At 39.3% G+C, this 16,100-nt stretch overlaps 1 protein-coding gene across 3 annotated transcripts in view; it reads left to right on the top strand.

Annotated features, from left to right (window-relative positions):
• UVRAG (UV radiation resistance associated) overlaps nt 1-16,100 on the top strand; it is a 295,641-nt gene that overhangs the window by 33,121 nt on the left and 246,420 nt on the right. For all 3 annotated transcript variants that reach the window (XM_026518125.4, XM_057317031.1, XM_057317030.1), the window contains exon 3: nt 1,280-1,314. In XM_026518125.4, coding sequence (XP_026373910.2) covers nt 1,280-1,314 — 35 coding nt within the window. The remainder of the gene's footprint in view (nt 1-1,279; nt 1,315-16,100) is intronic.

Here is a 16,100-nt window from a genome sequence, read left to right as displayed (position 1 = left end):
ACTTTGACATGTTTCACTATATTTGAGTTTCATCTATACCATTACATACTTAATATGTATTTTAAAAACTCATTATTTTTAACAATTTTTAAAGATTTATTTATTTGAGAAAGAGAAACTGTGCATGTGTGCGCACGCACGCACGCAAGGAGGGGGCAGAGGGAAAGAATCTCAAGCAGACTCCCCGCTGAGCGCAGAGCCCAGTTTGGGGCTCTATCTTATGACCCTGAGATCATGACCTGAGCTGAAATCAAGAGTTAAATGCTCAACTGGCTGAGCCACCCAGGTGACCCTTAAGTTCATTGTTTTTAAACTTATGTCTAAGTAAAATAGTTCATTCAACTAAGAAGTTATTTATTGAGTGTCTACTCTGTGCCAGGAATGGTTTTACGCACTGAGGACACAGCAGTTGTGTAAAACAAATGCTTCTGTCCTTTTGGAGCTTACAGTTAGGGGTTGAGGAATATATGAGACATAAATTTAAATATATAAGAAAAAAATAAAGTGTGTCCATGTATCGTCTAACATCATGTCAAGTACCAGTGGTCCGTGCATCACACCTGGGAAATTTGTCTTATAGCAACACAAGGATACGAGGGTCCTGTAGACTCTGCAGAGACAGAGAGCATCATGATGGTGACTTAAGCAGGGTCAGAAGAGGCAATGTTTGTTTAAGCCTCTGCCACATTTCTCTCTTTTGATTGTGTCTTTATGTTTGTAACATTTATAATATACATGAAGGTCTGTAGAATCATGAAGCTTTAATGCTTACAGAGGACCTTTGCTTACTAGTCTAATTCTTTAAGTTGTCTAATGAAAAATGGGCCCAAGGAAATGAAAGACAGAATGCTTATGACAGTAGAACTAGAACGTTACCTGGTTGCTAGATCAGTGTCCATTCCACAGTACTACAATGGATAATCATTAGAGATGTTTGAGAAGAACGAAGCATATAGAATCAGTTTTTGTGGAGTGCCAGTAGTGTAGGAGAGAAGAAAGTCTAAATTTTTAAGGGCTCAAATTTGAATCTGGGGTAAAGTTTACTAAATTAAATCTTAACAGGTTTTGATTTTTCTTTATTAACATTTTTCCTTTGAGACCTATTTATTTATTTATTTATTTATTTATTTATTTAGCAAATAAAGATATAGAGAAAATAGATCCCTTGAAAATGTTTTAAATGTTTTACTGGAACATATGTTAAAAAATTTACAGGCTTAAGAGTTAATGAGCTTATTTTCTTTCATATCACTTATTGTTTTTTTTTCTTCTTTTCCAGAATTTTATAGAAGTGAAGTGATTAAGAATTCCTTGGTAAGTTTGTTTTCTGACAGGTACACTTGACTAAGCCTATAACTCCTGTTTCAGAAAATGCTGAGACATAAGTTCAAGTTCAGTTCTGGTATTTATTTTGATACTTCTACAGTTAAATCTTCTGCTTAGTTTTTGCTTAAATTTTCATTGATTTATTCATTGCTGTATCTCTCATACTTAGAACATGCCTGGCACATAGTAGGTCCTTGATAAATATTTGCTGAATGAACTGATATTTTTTCTGTTAAAAGCTTCAGTTTTTTTTTTCTATTCATATTCTATAATTCTGTTAGTTCTATTCACTATAGGGTTTTTTTTTTTTTTTTTTTTTACTATTTGATTTACCAAACATAATGAATGATGTCTTTGTTTAGATAAAGTTCTTAAGAATTATATATCCAGGACCATTGTATAGGATCCTCCCACTTATATTTTGGTGGTGGCAGTGCTAAAGTAGAAAATTGGAAGCGTCCTGCTTTGGATAATATATACACGAGATATTTGCATAAATGGCTCAGTTTATTGGGCCATGTCGATTAAAAAAAAAAGGACTTTGTGGGAATTATAATACTCTTTTAGTGGCCAAGACTGTACTGGATTTGGCCTCTGTCCACTTTTTCAACCTCATTTCTTAATACTTTTCCTTACTCATTGTGCTCCGGGCATACCTCATTTTTTCAGTGCTTCAAACACGCCAAGCTTGTCTTCTTTCTTATGTCTAGAACACTTGTTTCCCCAGCTCTTCATTTGGCTCAAGGTGTCTTTGAGGTCTCAGTTATAGAACTTTGGTTAGGGCTTCTATGACTATTCCATTGAAAGTGGTCCCCTTTCTCCTAGTCACTCTTCTTTATGTCACCTGTTTTATTTTCTTTAGAGCAGTCATCACTCTTGGAAACTCTTGTTCACTCATTTGTTTGTGTTGATTACTTGTCTCCCCCATACTGGAATGTTAAGTTCCACGAGAGCAGGGACCTTGCCTAGAGTCCAGAATAGTATAGATGCTCAGTAAATACTTGCTAGATGAATAAATGGATGTCAGTGATGTGTTATGGTTGCAGAATCCTTTTACATAAGTGTTCCATTTCGATCCTTAGAACAACCTGTAAGGAGATGAGGTAGGTCTTAAGGAACTGACATCCAGAGACGCCCAACAGCTTGCAGTCGTGTAACTGTAGGCCCAGATCCTAAGTTCAGACCTCTGTCTTCAGGTCTCTTCTACTCTTTTCTCTTTATAAAGCTGCCTCCTAAATGTCTCTAAAATAGAATAATAAATTTGGATCCTAGGCCTGACAGGTTCCTTGAGCCTGTTTCTGAGGAGCTCCAATCACCAGAAGAGCTCTTGTTCTCCATATAGTAAATGACCTGAAATGACTAGCACCATACCTGACACATAGTAGCTAATGAGTCAATATTAGTTTCTCTTCCTCCCCTGGCTCAGGTGAAATAGAAGTGTCCTACAGACCACGGAGAGCTGGGGAAGAGTGGGTAGTTGCAGGGGCAGATAGAATAGAATTTCACCTTGGTTTATTCTACCCCCCTTTTGATAGTCAAAAGTCTAGTTGGGGATGGTTTTACACCACCCCATTGCTTTTTCTCTGGATTCATGTCATAGTGGACCCTGTGCTAATAGTCCTACTTTAGTGGATCGTTCTACAGGATTGTATTGTATTTACTTGCTCTTCGCTTGACTTTCAAGTTCATATTTCTAAACACCATCTCTTTGAATGTTAACTCCAGCTCTTTTTGGCTCCCATCTTCTGTTGCTTCTGAAATATCTGTGAGGTTGTGATATCTTCATCCCTGGTGTACTTAGGTTGAATAAATGTTTTATAAAAATATTGCAGAATGGATTTCAGACAAGGGAGAGATTTGGACAAAAGACTTCCAAGGTCCTTTCAGGTTACAGTTTGTCCTGCAGTTGTTTCCTGGGGATCCCACTTGCAGCATTTGAGTCCATTGTGATTGTTGGTGAACGGTTTCCTCTCCCCAAGTAGATGACCACTTTTGGAGGTCAGGAGACTGCGTAAATATCTTTATGTCCCTCTAGCTCCCAGTGTACTTCTTGGGAGTTGTTGGATAAATGTGGATTTGTTGTTGTTTCCTCTGAGGTTATGATATTTCTGGCAAGGATTGTCTTTTCTTTCTTTTATAGCTTAATATACGTTTGATAAACTGCAGTTCATTTCTTCTTTTCTCTTGGAAAGGACTCTTCCTTCTTTGTTTTTTGCTCAGTCATTGTGACTGGTTCAGATTAATGGGCATTGAGCACCCCAGGAGTCAACAACCCTTAGAGAATATGCTGGAGATGGCATATTGTTACCTCCCTGCTTGCTGTTTCTGAAGAACCATGGATGAGCACAATTTGTGTGTTTTTTTCCCATGCTTAGGAGTTGGTGATTCTTAAGCTGTTGTGATATTTGCTGTATGGAGTCAGTGATTTAAAGCTCTGACTCCTCCTGGTTGCCGTATGTGCTTGGCACATAGAAGGTGCCCAGCAGATGTTTCTTAATGAATGGATTCCTCCATAAATATGTCTATTGACTGACTTCTAAGTTATATCCTGAACCCCCAATCCTCAGTTCGCTATTAAAGATTAGGCAAAGTAATGCTTCATGTATTTTTAGCTGACGCTTTGGATAAATTTTCACTCTGGTGAACCAAGTTGGACTCTGGTGAGCTTGTATTCTTTTTTTTACTCCTATAACTTCAAGGCTTCAACTGTTTTCCCTAGGTTTATATTTTTAGCTTGGTCCCCAGACCAGAGTGGCTGCTTTTGCCATTCTGATGTCAAAGGAAACATGGAAAATGGACACAAGGTTAACAAGAATGTTTTCACCCAAGGATTAAATTGTCCTTATGTGCCTATTCCTTGCGTCTTTCTCACTCTTAGGTACTGCAGAGTGGTGCTGCAGTGCTGCCAGTGTTCTGTGCTCTGCCCGGTACTTTGCTACTGGCCACGTGTGGCTGCTGAGCACTTAAAATGTAGTTGAGTAATACCAGAGAACTAAATTTTTAATTTTATTTAATTTTAATTTAAATAGCCACAAGTGGCTAATGGATATTGTATTGGACAGCACGGTTCTGGATGCTTCTGAAGAGCTTTCTTACGATCTATAACATTAGCTGGAAGAGGTTTCCCTTTTTGTGTGCCTTGAAAAAACAAAACTTTGGGGCACCCGGGTGGCTCAGTCAGTTAAGAGACTGGCTCTTGATTTTAGCTCAGGTTGTGGGATCGAGCCCTGTATGGGGCTTCATACTCAGCGTGCAGTGAGCTTGAGATATCTCTCTCTCTCTTTGCCTCTGCCCTGCCCTTATTCTGTCTCTCTCTCTAAGTAAATAAAAATCTTTAAAAAACAAAAAAACAAAGGACTTTGTACTTACACCACTTGGACCATTCTAAAGCAGTGTAATAGCTGTCCATACGGTTGTCTTAGGTTCTTTAACATATATGATAAACCTTATAAAGACAGGAACCTGTATGCTTCATCTTTATAACCTCTGTAGTCATTGTGCGTGGCTTATATTTGGCCAACAAGTAAGAAAAGAAAACAGCCTAAGCCAAGGTAGTTCTATGATTCACCATTATTTTATGTTCAGCAAGAAAAACAGACTCTTCTAAATAAATTGAAACCCAGGGCCTTCGTAATAGTCCCGAATGAGTTGCGATTCGACCTTCCTAGCCTCTTGTTACTTTGAGATTTCTTTTACCCATTCCAAGGTATTTATTTAGCAATCTTTCCTTCTTTTAGGTATATTGCTGACCTGTGATGGGACTCTTTTGTATCTCAGTAACAAAATATAAATATGCTTTCTCAATCTGTGGGAATTTCATTAAGTCTTATAGAAAAGGGTGGATGAGGTTTTTTTCTTCATTGACAAGTATTTGCTTCTCTGATACTAAATTCATGTTTCGTTGCTTTAGGTCTATGCCTTTTTGCCTACACAAAAACTTAATACTTTTTATTAAAGTTTAATGTACATGAAGAAGAGTTTACAGTTCTTAAATATACAGTTTGATGAATTTTCTGAAATTGAATATCCTGGTATAACCAGCATCCAGGTCAAGAAATAGAGTATTTTTAGTGCCCCAGAAGGCCCCGCATGCCTTCTTCAGTGACTGCTACTGTCCTGACTTAACATCATAAATTAATTTTACCTGCTTTTAAGCTTTACAGAAATGAGATCATGCAGTATGTACTCCTTTGTGTCTGACTTGCACTTTATATTGAAAGAGTCTCAACTGTATATTGTAAGAGTCATTCATATTGTGGGTATATTTGTAGTTTGCTTACTCTATAATATTGCATCGTGTGAACGTACCAGAATTTATCCATTCTTCTGTTGATGGGCATTTGGTTAGTTTCTAGTTTTGAGCTAATATGAATAGTGCTGATGTGAACATTCTCTTGTATATCTGTTGATTGAACCTATGTGTACATTTCTGTTAATATGATACATCCCTAGGAGTGGACCTACAGGGAATATTCATATGATCCACTTTAGTATATATTGCCAAACAGCTTTTCCAAATTATCGTTTCATTTACACTCTTGCGGCCAGCAGTCTTTGAGAGTACTGGGTTGCTCTACTTTGTTGAAATCTGCTTTTTTAACCTTTTGAATTTAAAAATTTGATAGATACTATATACAAGGTTTTGTTTGTTTATTTCAGTTTAAACCCAGAGAGATATTTTAAATGGCAATTAAACTCAGCACAGGTAGGGTGGACAGTGTGCCTGACTTCAGCATGCCTAATTTAAGAGTTTAAGAACAACTGTTTTTAAGGTTGTCCGTGTAGAGGCAGTGACACCTGGTGACTGCCACCTGGCGGTCAAAAATAGTAGAACCTTATTGATCTTAACATTTCCAAAATTAAAATTCATCTTACAATGTGAAGGAAAGTGCATGTTAGAATGCCTGATAAACTGGACTATGTTAGATGGTAATAAAAATAATGGAGTAAAATAAAGTGGAATAAGAAAGTATCTGGCAGGGCTGGGTGCTGGTTTTCTATGGTAGTCACATAGATGAAATGTCACATAGATGAGATCATTTGAGCAGACACCTGAAAGAAGTGAGGGAGCAAGCTATGTTCTTATGTGGGGAAAGACTGTTGCAGGCCGGGAAGCAGGAAAGTACAAAGGCAGGAGTGTACCTGAGGTCTTTAAGAACTGGCCAAGAAGCTAGTCTGGCTGGGGTGGGATGGGGTGAGCAGGGGTGGTTTGAGATCTTGCTAGGCGAGTATGACAGCAGGGACAGAGGAACTGAGCATCAGGGCAGCAACAGAAATGACCTAGAGAGATAGGAGATGATGGTCAAGGGCTACCCAGCTGGAAAGAGATTTGGGCAAGGAGATAGGTACAGGTCACACAAAATTAGACAAAGACACTGTCTGGTAGACAAAGACACTGAACGTGTTCATTTTTCTGTTTTTAATGTCCCTAGCACAGTGCTTCACCCAGAGAAGTCCAATAAATGCCTGTTGCATTGAGTAACTGAATAATCCACCTTTGACAGGCTAGTTGGTGGAGATGTGTCTCCAAGTTACAAGTCAGAGTCATGATTTTTTTCTGAGATATATTTAACATCGAGCAATTAGTTGTCAGTGTACAATTCAACTTTAAAGGTCTCTGGCTTCAGCCAGCCATATTCTCCAAACCATTTGTTAACTTTTGGATTTTGTTGTTGTTGTTGTTGTTCAGGAGGAGATTAGATTGAAGGGTCATTGGTTAATAACTAAAATGATTGAAGCAGTAAGAATGTAAGTAACTAAATTCTCTAAAGTTGATTTTGTATGTTCACAACAGTACAGATGAGTTATGTAAAGAACCCATATGTACCTATCTTTGACAATTATAAAGTTGATCATTAGGTACTTTTACTAAAAGGGAGTTTTTAAACTTTTATTACAAAATTAAAATCTCATGGTGGGAGTAAGAACAGTGGTAGTTTGTGTGTGTGTGTTGAAATTTGTCTGTACATGTGTGTTTCTTTAATAAATAAGATGTATCAATTATAAAGTACCCACCTATGATTCCAGTTGTTTCTTGGATGCATGATGTACATTGGTTCTTATCCTGATAGCAGTGCTACAGGTAAGATATATGCCTGTTTGATAGTTAAGGGAACTGAGGTTCAGACAGGCTGAGAAACTTGCTCTAGGCCCTCAGGCCTGTTGTGACTGGTCAAATCAACGTTGGAGGGCCCCATTCTTTTACAGCATTCTGCTGCCTCCCTTAATGACGCTTCCTTCAGCTTCCCTTCTTGAACCGATTCAATGTCTGCTAGAGGTCTAGTAGAGGTCAGTGATGGGCCTTGTAATTGAATAAGCAAAAGTCTAGAGCATGTGTTTTTAGGGAAAGCATGTGACATAATTATCAGAATCATAAACTTTGGTTGGAATTTTAACTGCCTGAGCTATTTTTAAATCTTGGGAAAAAACTGACCGAACGGTATACTTCTTTTGAGTTACGGGCCTACGTGATTATCAAAGTTTATGTTTCAGTTGAATTATAACCAAATAAACTAACATTTCATCTCTATGGGTGTGTGTATGTGAGTAGAGAGTTGGCTTCTCTTAATTATGCCAAATATGTTACCCTGTATTAAACCGCATCGTCTTCGGGGTTTTCTGACTTTTGGCTGGTCAACTACAAGAAATGGAGGGAGGCTAAGATGATTAACACATGGAATTCTAGTACCAGGGAAGAACAGGGTTCTTGAAAACATGTAGGGTATTTATCTCATTTTAAGAGAAGCTGGCTAGGAAAGGTTTCTAACTGAAACTAATTTCTAAGTTGAGATGTGAAGGATGAGTAGAGGTGAATTAGACAGGGAAAGAGAGTTTATTGGGTTGAGGAATAACTACTGCTTCTAAAATCAGCATGCAGTTCCCAAGAGTTATCTTGTATGTTTTGAGAAAATTTTATGAATTCTTAAGTTGTGTTTCTTATTTTTTTTTTGAAGAGTTATGTTTTTTTTAATATTATCATTTGTAAAAATTATTTTTATCCTTGTACTGTATGGTGACTAACATAATAAAAAATCATTAAAAAATTATTTTTATCCTATTACCATTTTGTTTCTTATGACCATACATTTATTACTGGGTGATAAGAACAGCGATCGTTTGAATGTTCGGAATTTCTTTGTACAAGTGTGTTTCTTTAATAAAAAAGCAGTCATTGAGCAGCGTTATAGAGAAGTTGTCCTGGCTAAATAATGAGTTTGGATTCTCCTGTGGGTAGTGAGTAGGCAGTGAACTTTTCAAAGCCATAAATATCCTGATGTTCTGCCACAGTACTTTTAGTAAATATGGTATAGGTCCCTAGATCATCTTAGTACTTGAATAATTTGTTCCGTCTAGAAAATGGGCTGACGTGTATAGGTTAAATATAAATAAAAATCATCTGGGTCTTTACAATAACATTATTAGGCAATAAAATCTTTGAATGTCTGGCAGACTGTATCCGTCTGTGTCTGAATGTACCAACTCAGAAATTACCGCTCTTTGTTTGGCAGCTATTTCATGAAAGTATAAAGGAAGGTCATTGTAATGAGAAGACTGACAATAGCTGTGCTGTATTAATGTTGTATTGGCTTAGAAAAGAAACCCACGTCATCTATTCAACTGTATGAAGGAACTTCAGGACACCACTCTCACTTTCAAAGGCTTTTAATTTATTTTAGAAGTATTTACAAATATTTAATACAACAACTGCCCCCAGGTCCTCCCTCTCCCCGATGCAATATGGCTATTCAGATATATTCACCAAGTCTTTTCTTTTTTCCACTTTGGAAAGGGGTGGTTATTTCATGCTTTTTGTGGTGCTTTGTTACTCTGAGAGTGAGAATTTGAAATTATACCATGCCATAATCTAGGGCACATGTACTTTTGTTGAGAGGTGATCTTACACATAAGAGAGTAAATGGCTACCTTTTCAGGTGGTATAATTTGAAGGCCAGGAAGGTCCTCCAACACCTTTAGACTTCAAGACCTAAATTTATATCATGAAGACGTACCTTTATTTGATTTATTGCTGCAGTCTCCTCCTTTTAAGATGCTGTATTTTTTCTGCTATTGGGTCTTTAAAAAATATAGTTCCGTTACTTTTTATTGAGATAGAGCACACCTTGCAGTAAAGGGCAAAAATAATAGCCTGATGACTTTCAAAGGAACTAGACCAAGAAGTAGAACATTATCAGCACCCCTGTGTTCTCCCTCTAGTCACTCCCGCCTCCCAAGGAGAACCACTGTCCTGACTTCAAGCACCATTGATTAGTTTTGCATGTTTTTGGAAAAAAAAAAAAAAATATATATATATGGCATGTCCTCTTTTGCTTAGCATTACGTATGTGAGATCCATCATATTGTTGCATGTAGTAGTGTATTAATCCTAATGACATGTCTGTTGGTGAACACGTGTATGCATTTCATTGCTATTAGGTATATACTTAGGAGTAAAATCGAGTGCTGGGTCATAGGTTATTTTCAGCTTTAGTGGTTACTTCCAAATAGTTTTTCAGAATGGTTATACCAATTACATCCCTCGCAGCAGTGTGAGGTTTTTAGTTGCTCTACATCCTTCTCCAAAATTTTAGCCATTCCGGTTGTGCAGCAGTATTGCACTATGTTTTTAATTTACATTTCTTCATACACTATTCTAATTGTGTAACTTTTCTGGTTTTATGCTTTTATTGGCCATTTAGATACTCTTTTTTTTTTTTTTTTGAAGATTTTATTTATTGGGGTCCCTGGGTGGCTCAGTCATTAAGCATCTGCCTTCGGCTGAGGTCATGATCCCAGGGTCCTGGGATCGAGCCCCGCATCGGGCTCCCTGCTCAGCGGGAAGCCTGCTTCTCCCTCTCCCACTCCCCCTGCATGTGTTCCCTCTCTCTCTGTCAAATAAATAAATAAAATCTTAAAAAAAAAAGATTTTATTTATTTATTTGAGAGAGAGACAGAGAGAGCACAAGCAGGAGGAAAAGGACAAGCGGACTCCCCACTGAGTGGGGGAGCCTGACTTGGGGCTTAATCCCAGGACCTTGAGATCATGACCTGGGCTGAAATCAGAGCTTAACTGACTGAGCCACCCAGGAGTCCCCCCCACCCTTTTTTAATAAAGTGCATGCTCTGGAAAAATATGCCAATTAATGCCAATTAGGAATAAATTCTGTGCCAGGACTTGACACTTTTTAAGTTTGTAGGATATATTTGATCTAACTTGATAGTTTAAGTAGTTTTGTTTTCATGCTTCCTGTTTTTGACTATTCAAGGATAGTGGAGTTGGTGGTCTTTTGAATTCCAGTTAGGTGGAATGTTATCATTTGAATTTTTCATATCTACATCACATTTTTTTTGGTCTCCCTCCCCTCCCCTTTCTTATTAGGGGACATTATTTACCTTTTTCTCATTGACTCAAGCTTATCGTGAGGAACATCACATCTTATACTAGAGTCATCCTTCAGGGGCTGCCTACGACACAAAGCCCGAGTGCTCTATGCTAAGTGGTCCCCAGCAGCATGGCCTACCTCATTTATAGAAGTTATCTGATGTTATCCCTGTCTTTTTTTAAAAATTGTTTTTCATTGTTATCATGTCTTTAAAGTCAGATATGTAGACTTTGACCTCTTGCTCCAGATATAACCAAATGTATGACCTTAGGCAAGTTACTTAACGGTTTATAGTATCAGTTTCTCCTTTGAAAAATTGGGATAATGCTGTCAACTCACAGGACTCTCAGTTTTGTCAAGGTTAAGTATAGCTTATCTGTAATGAATGCTTCATTCTTGTAGTAATATTCTAGCCTTTGCTGTCATATTTAATTACTTACTTGTGTCTCAGCCCTGCTCAGGGGTAGAGCGTGGTGATGGGGCAGTAGAGCAAATTTGAATCATGTGAAGTGACCCCCGTTCCTTTTGCCCAGAGAACGGGGCACAGGTAGAGGGCAAAGTTCTTTCTTCCTCTTTCTGCCTCTGGCTGTGGGATCTAAAACAAGGAAATTATTGACAATCTCATAAGGCCCTTTTGTTCTAAATTCTGTCTTCTGTGCTTTGGTGGGGAGAAAAAAACCCAAGAACCAAACATACAAAAAAAGAACATGAGAGGAATTTTAGAGACCTAGGTTCAAAGTCTGGTGCTGTGTTTACGAGGAGACCTTAGACAAGACACTTAGCTACTGTGTTTCACTGATTCTAAGATGCACATTTTTTCCACAGTTTTAACACCTCTGAAATCTAGATGCATTTTAAAATCATTACTTCTTCTTCTTCTTTTTTTTTTTTAAGAGAGAGAGGCAGGGGGAGGGGCAGAGGGAGAGAGAGAGAGAGAATCTTAAGCAGGCTCCACGCCCAGCCACAATCAAGAGTGGGATGCTTAACTGACTGAGCCCTGAGCCACCCAGATGACCCTTCTTTTTTTAATGGCACATAAAATAATGATGCATCTTATAATTGGTGGTATTTCAGAGTCAATGAAATGACATTTTGTCTTTTTGACTATTGAAGTTAACAAGTTGTCTTATTTACATCAGGTAGACATATCATTGAGATGAATAGGGCTATTTTATTAAACAGATAGCTACTTCTGCTATGTAATGCTAGGATAGGCATTCTTCTGTGTCTATTTCATATATATCTGACTTTATATAGCACTTACCACTAATAAGTGTTAAAGACAGCTAGTACTATAAATATTATTATTCTTTGTAAGCTTCATAAAAACCCTGTGAGTGATAGTTGTTCTGGTTTTTATAAGTGAGTATTCTAAGATACAGAGGGGATTATGTGGTTTAACAGTATAGTTTAATTTCAGCACTTGCCTCTCTACCATACTGCCTTTCAGCTCTCTGATGGACCAAAGGCCGAAGCTACATTACTTCACAAGCCAGTGGTTCTCTTTGGTTGATTGTCTGCTGCTGTTCCATCCACATTTCTTCTTTCTTTCTTTCTTTCTTTCTTTCTTTCTTTCTTTCTTTCAGATTTTATTTATTTGACAGAGAGGGAGAACAAGCAGGGGACGTGGGAGAGGGAGAAGCAGGCTTCCCACTGAGCAGGGAGCCCTTTGCGGGGCTCGATCCCAGGACCCTGGGATCACGACCTGAGCTGAAGGCAGATGCTTAACGACTGAGCCACCGAGGCACCCCTCCATCCACGTTTCTAGTGATCACTTTGGTGTCTGCAGAGATTAGGGACTGGTCAGAGTTTGTGCTCAGATATTTAAATGAAACTCTACCCTTATTTAGCAGGGCTACTAAAAAGTTACAGTGAGATAGCTGGAATTTAGTTTTTTTATGATTCAGTATAAAATTGATTACGTAAATGTGCTGCTTACTGTGTTATCATCGTGCTATTTATTGATGGTCTTTCAGTATCCTCAGACGTCCACATCCATTGATCATTCATTCACTCACGCAGCAAAAACTTACTGAGTGCATATCATGGACTTTTCAAGCTTTGAAGATCTTGTAAACAAATCAGACAATGTTCCTGTCTATCAGAGCTTTTATTTTAGTGGAAGGAAATCAGACAATAAAAATATCAAAATATAAATGAAAAAGATATATCAGGCATAAGGTACTGTGAAATTGGAAGTCATGTCTTATCTCCAGAAGCTTCAGCAACCAAACCCACAAAACACATGCATCAATATAGCCCCTAAAACAAAAACAAGCACGACCCTACTCCCCTCCCTGCTTTTGGTCAGAAAAATAAATGCCACAGAGCCAAGAACAGTTATCCTTATATGAAGTCCCTTTGATTTACTGATTCATATAACATGAAAATTGTTAATTTAACAAGATTGATTATATTTACATTTAGCAATGAAAGCCCTAACATTTAATATAGGGCAAATAAATGGAAGTAATTGATGCATTGTAGTTCAATTCTATTGATGTCATTAAAGCTCCTTAACATTTTGACTTTTCAGAATGTTTCAACTATATGAATGATTTTTTTTAAAGATTTTTTAAAAAATATTTTATTTATTAGAGAGAGAGCAAGCGAGAGAGGGCAAGAACATGAGCAGGGGGAGGGGTAGAGGGAGAAGCAGATTGTCTGCAGAGCAGGGAGCCTGACGTGGGACTTGATCCCAGGACTCTGGGATCATGACATCAGCCGAAGGCAGATGCTTAACCAACTGAGTCACCCAGGCGCCCCCTGAATGATTCTCTTAAAGAACAATAAAATTCCGTTAGAGCATAAAGTTGATCTTGTCATTCTTAACCTTAAAACCTTTCAATGGCTCTTCCACATCTTTTACAGAGTAAAGTACTCCTTGGCAAGGCATAAAAGATCCTTCAGGTTTTTGTTTTTGTTTTTTTTTTTTAATATTTAGGTAATCTTTCCACCCAACGTGGGGCTCAAACTCAACGACCCTGGGATCAAGAGTGTGGTGGACCGACTAAGCCAGCCAGGCTCCCCCAAAGATCCTTCAGTGTAGCCGCTTGTTTACCTCGAGCTTTGTGTCCTTCCACTCTTGCTTTGTGCATTCCAGGAGTTGTCTTCGCTCCCTGACCACGCCTTGCTACGTCACACTGCTGAACCCTTGTTTATGGTGTTCCTTATGTCTGAGATTCCTTGTTTTAACCTGAGAAAATCCTGTTTGTCCTTTAAAAACCAACTTTCACAGCCTCTGTGGTGATGTCTTTCCCCTATTCCTTCGAAGTTTATTATTCCCTTCTGTGCTACTGTGTAACCTTGTGCATAATTCTGTTACTGAACTTTTCATGAAATAATGTTAGTATTTAAATACAGGTTTGAATCTAACAAATTGGAGATACTTTGAGAACATTATTTATGTGTTGCTTCTTAATAACTGTGTTAAGTATTGAATAGGTAAATGAGTTACCATATGAAGCCATATTAATAAAAAATTAGAGTATATCCTCCTTCTAATGACTCTAATAAATGAGCAGCAGAATTCAGAAGTACTGGTGGTCATTCTGAGGAGCTGCGTGCAGCGTGGACTTCCTTCTAGGTCAGGCCCGCCAGTGCTCTGGAGAAGCCTGGAGAACAGGCAGAGCTGTGAGGGGGACTTACTCACTGAGATGGCTAAGGGATCTGTTTCTGTTGGCTTTGGCTGGAGAGGAGCTAGGTCTGTCCCTTTCCCGGCCTTGTCAGGGTGGTGAATTCTAGGCCTGTCATCATCTGTTGAGCCCCTGCTTGTGTGTCTGGTGCTTTGGGGTGTAGTTCTCTGAGGAAGATTTAGTATCTCATTTTACAGAGAAGGAAACAAACTCAGAGGGCCTAAACAGGTTTCTCCAGCTCACCACACGAGCATGACCTTGTTTGGTTGGTTGGTTTTGTTTGGGTTTTGTTGGTTTTAAGACTGTTGGGGACGCACATAGGTCCTGGCCCTCTTCTCCCCTCATTCACACTCTCCCTGGGTGACCCGGCTGGTGACATGGTTGCTCCTTCCACCTTCACCTCTCCTCTGGGCTCCAGACTGCCACCTGACGTCTGTGCTCACACATCCCCAAGGCGTCTCACAGCTGGCACGTCCGTTCGAGTGCGGACTCCCGGTTCTCTTGCCACCCTCGCCCCCATACTGCACTCCTTCGCCCCTGCCAGTCTTCCCCTGCAAGAGAACAGCACGTCATCTGCCCCGTTGTTTGAGGCAGAGATCCAAGAGATGTTCTAGATTCCTCCCTTATCCTGGCCGCTCACCTTCACCCATCAGCAACTCCTGTCACATCTAGTTCCAAACACCTCCCCCTCACGTGCCCCATCTCCATTCTCCATCTCCCAGACCGTCACCTGCAGGCCCCACCGCACCAGCCTCTGGACTGACGTTCCTCCTCCTCTTCTTGGTTTTTCCCTCAGCAAATGGTTCTTGGGTGCACAGGTGCTATTTACAGGTATACCTCATTTTACTGCACTTCACTTTGCAGATACTGTGTTTTTACGAATTGAATGTTTATGGCAACCCAACTTTGAGCAAGTGTGTTGGTGCCATTTTTCCAAAAATATTTGTTCACTTCCTGTCTCAATGTCATGTTTTAGTGATTCTTTCAATATTTCAAAATTTTCATTATGATTATACTTTTTTTTTTAAGATTTTATTTATTTGTCGGGGTGGGGGAAGAGAGAGAGAGGACAAGCAGGGGGAGCGGCAGGCGGAGGGAGAAGCAGGGTCCGTGCTGAGCAAGGAGCTTGACGTGGGGTTCTGTCCCCGGACCCTGGGATCATGACCTGAGCCAAAGGCAGATGCTTTTTTTTTTTTTTTTTAAAGATTTTATTTATTTATTTGACAGAGAGAGAGACAGACAGCCAGTGAGAAAGGGAACACAAGCAGGGGGAGTGGGAGAGGAAGAAGCAGGCTCCTAGTGGAGGAGCCTGATGCGGGGCTCGATCCCAGGACTCTAGGGTCACGCCCTGAGCTGAAGGCAGACGCTTAACGACTGAGCCACCCAGGCGCCCCCAAAGGCAGATGCTTAACTGACTGAGCCACCCAGGCATCCCATTATGATTATACTTGTTATGGTGATCTGTGACATTGCTCTCATAATTGTTCTAGGACTCCATGCACTGCACCCATAAAGACGGTGAACTTAATTGATAAATGTTGTGTGTGTTCTGACTGCTCTGCCGACCAGCCATTCCCCCACCTCTTTTCCTCTCCTGAGGCCTCTCTCTACTCCCCTGAAATATAACAATACTGAAATTAGGCCAGTTAATAGCCTCTTAAGTGTTGAAGTGAAAGAAAGAGTCACACGCCTCTCTAAATCACAAGCTAGAAATGATTAAGCTTAGTGAGGAGAGCATGTTGAAAGCCAAGATATACTG

This window comes from Ursus arctos, unplaced genomic scaffold, assembly GCF_023065955.2.
Source record: "Ursus arctos isolate Adak ecotype North America unplaced genomic scaffold, UrsArc2.0 scaffold_22, whole genome shotgun sequence".
Lineage (NCBI taxonomy): Eukaryota > Metazoa > Chordata > Mammalia > Carnivora > Ursidae > Ursus > Ursus arctos.
Note: the sequence above shows the minus strand (reverse complement) of the source record. Positions and strands in the feature narration are given on the sequence as shown.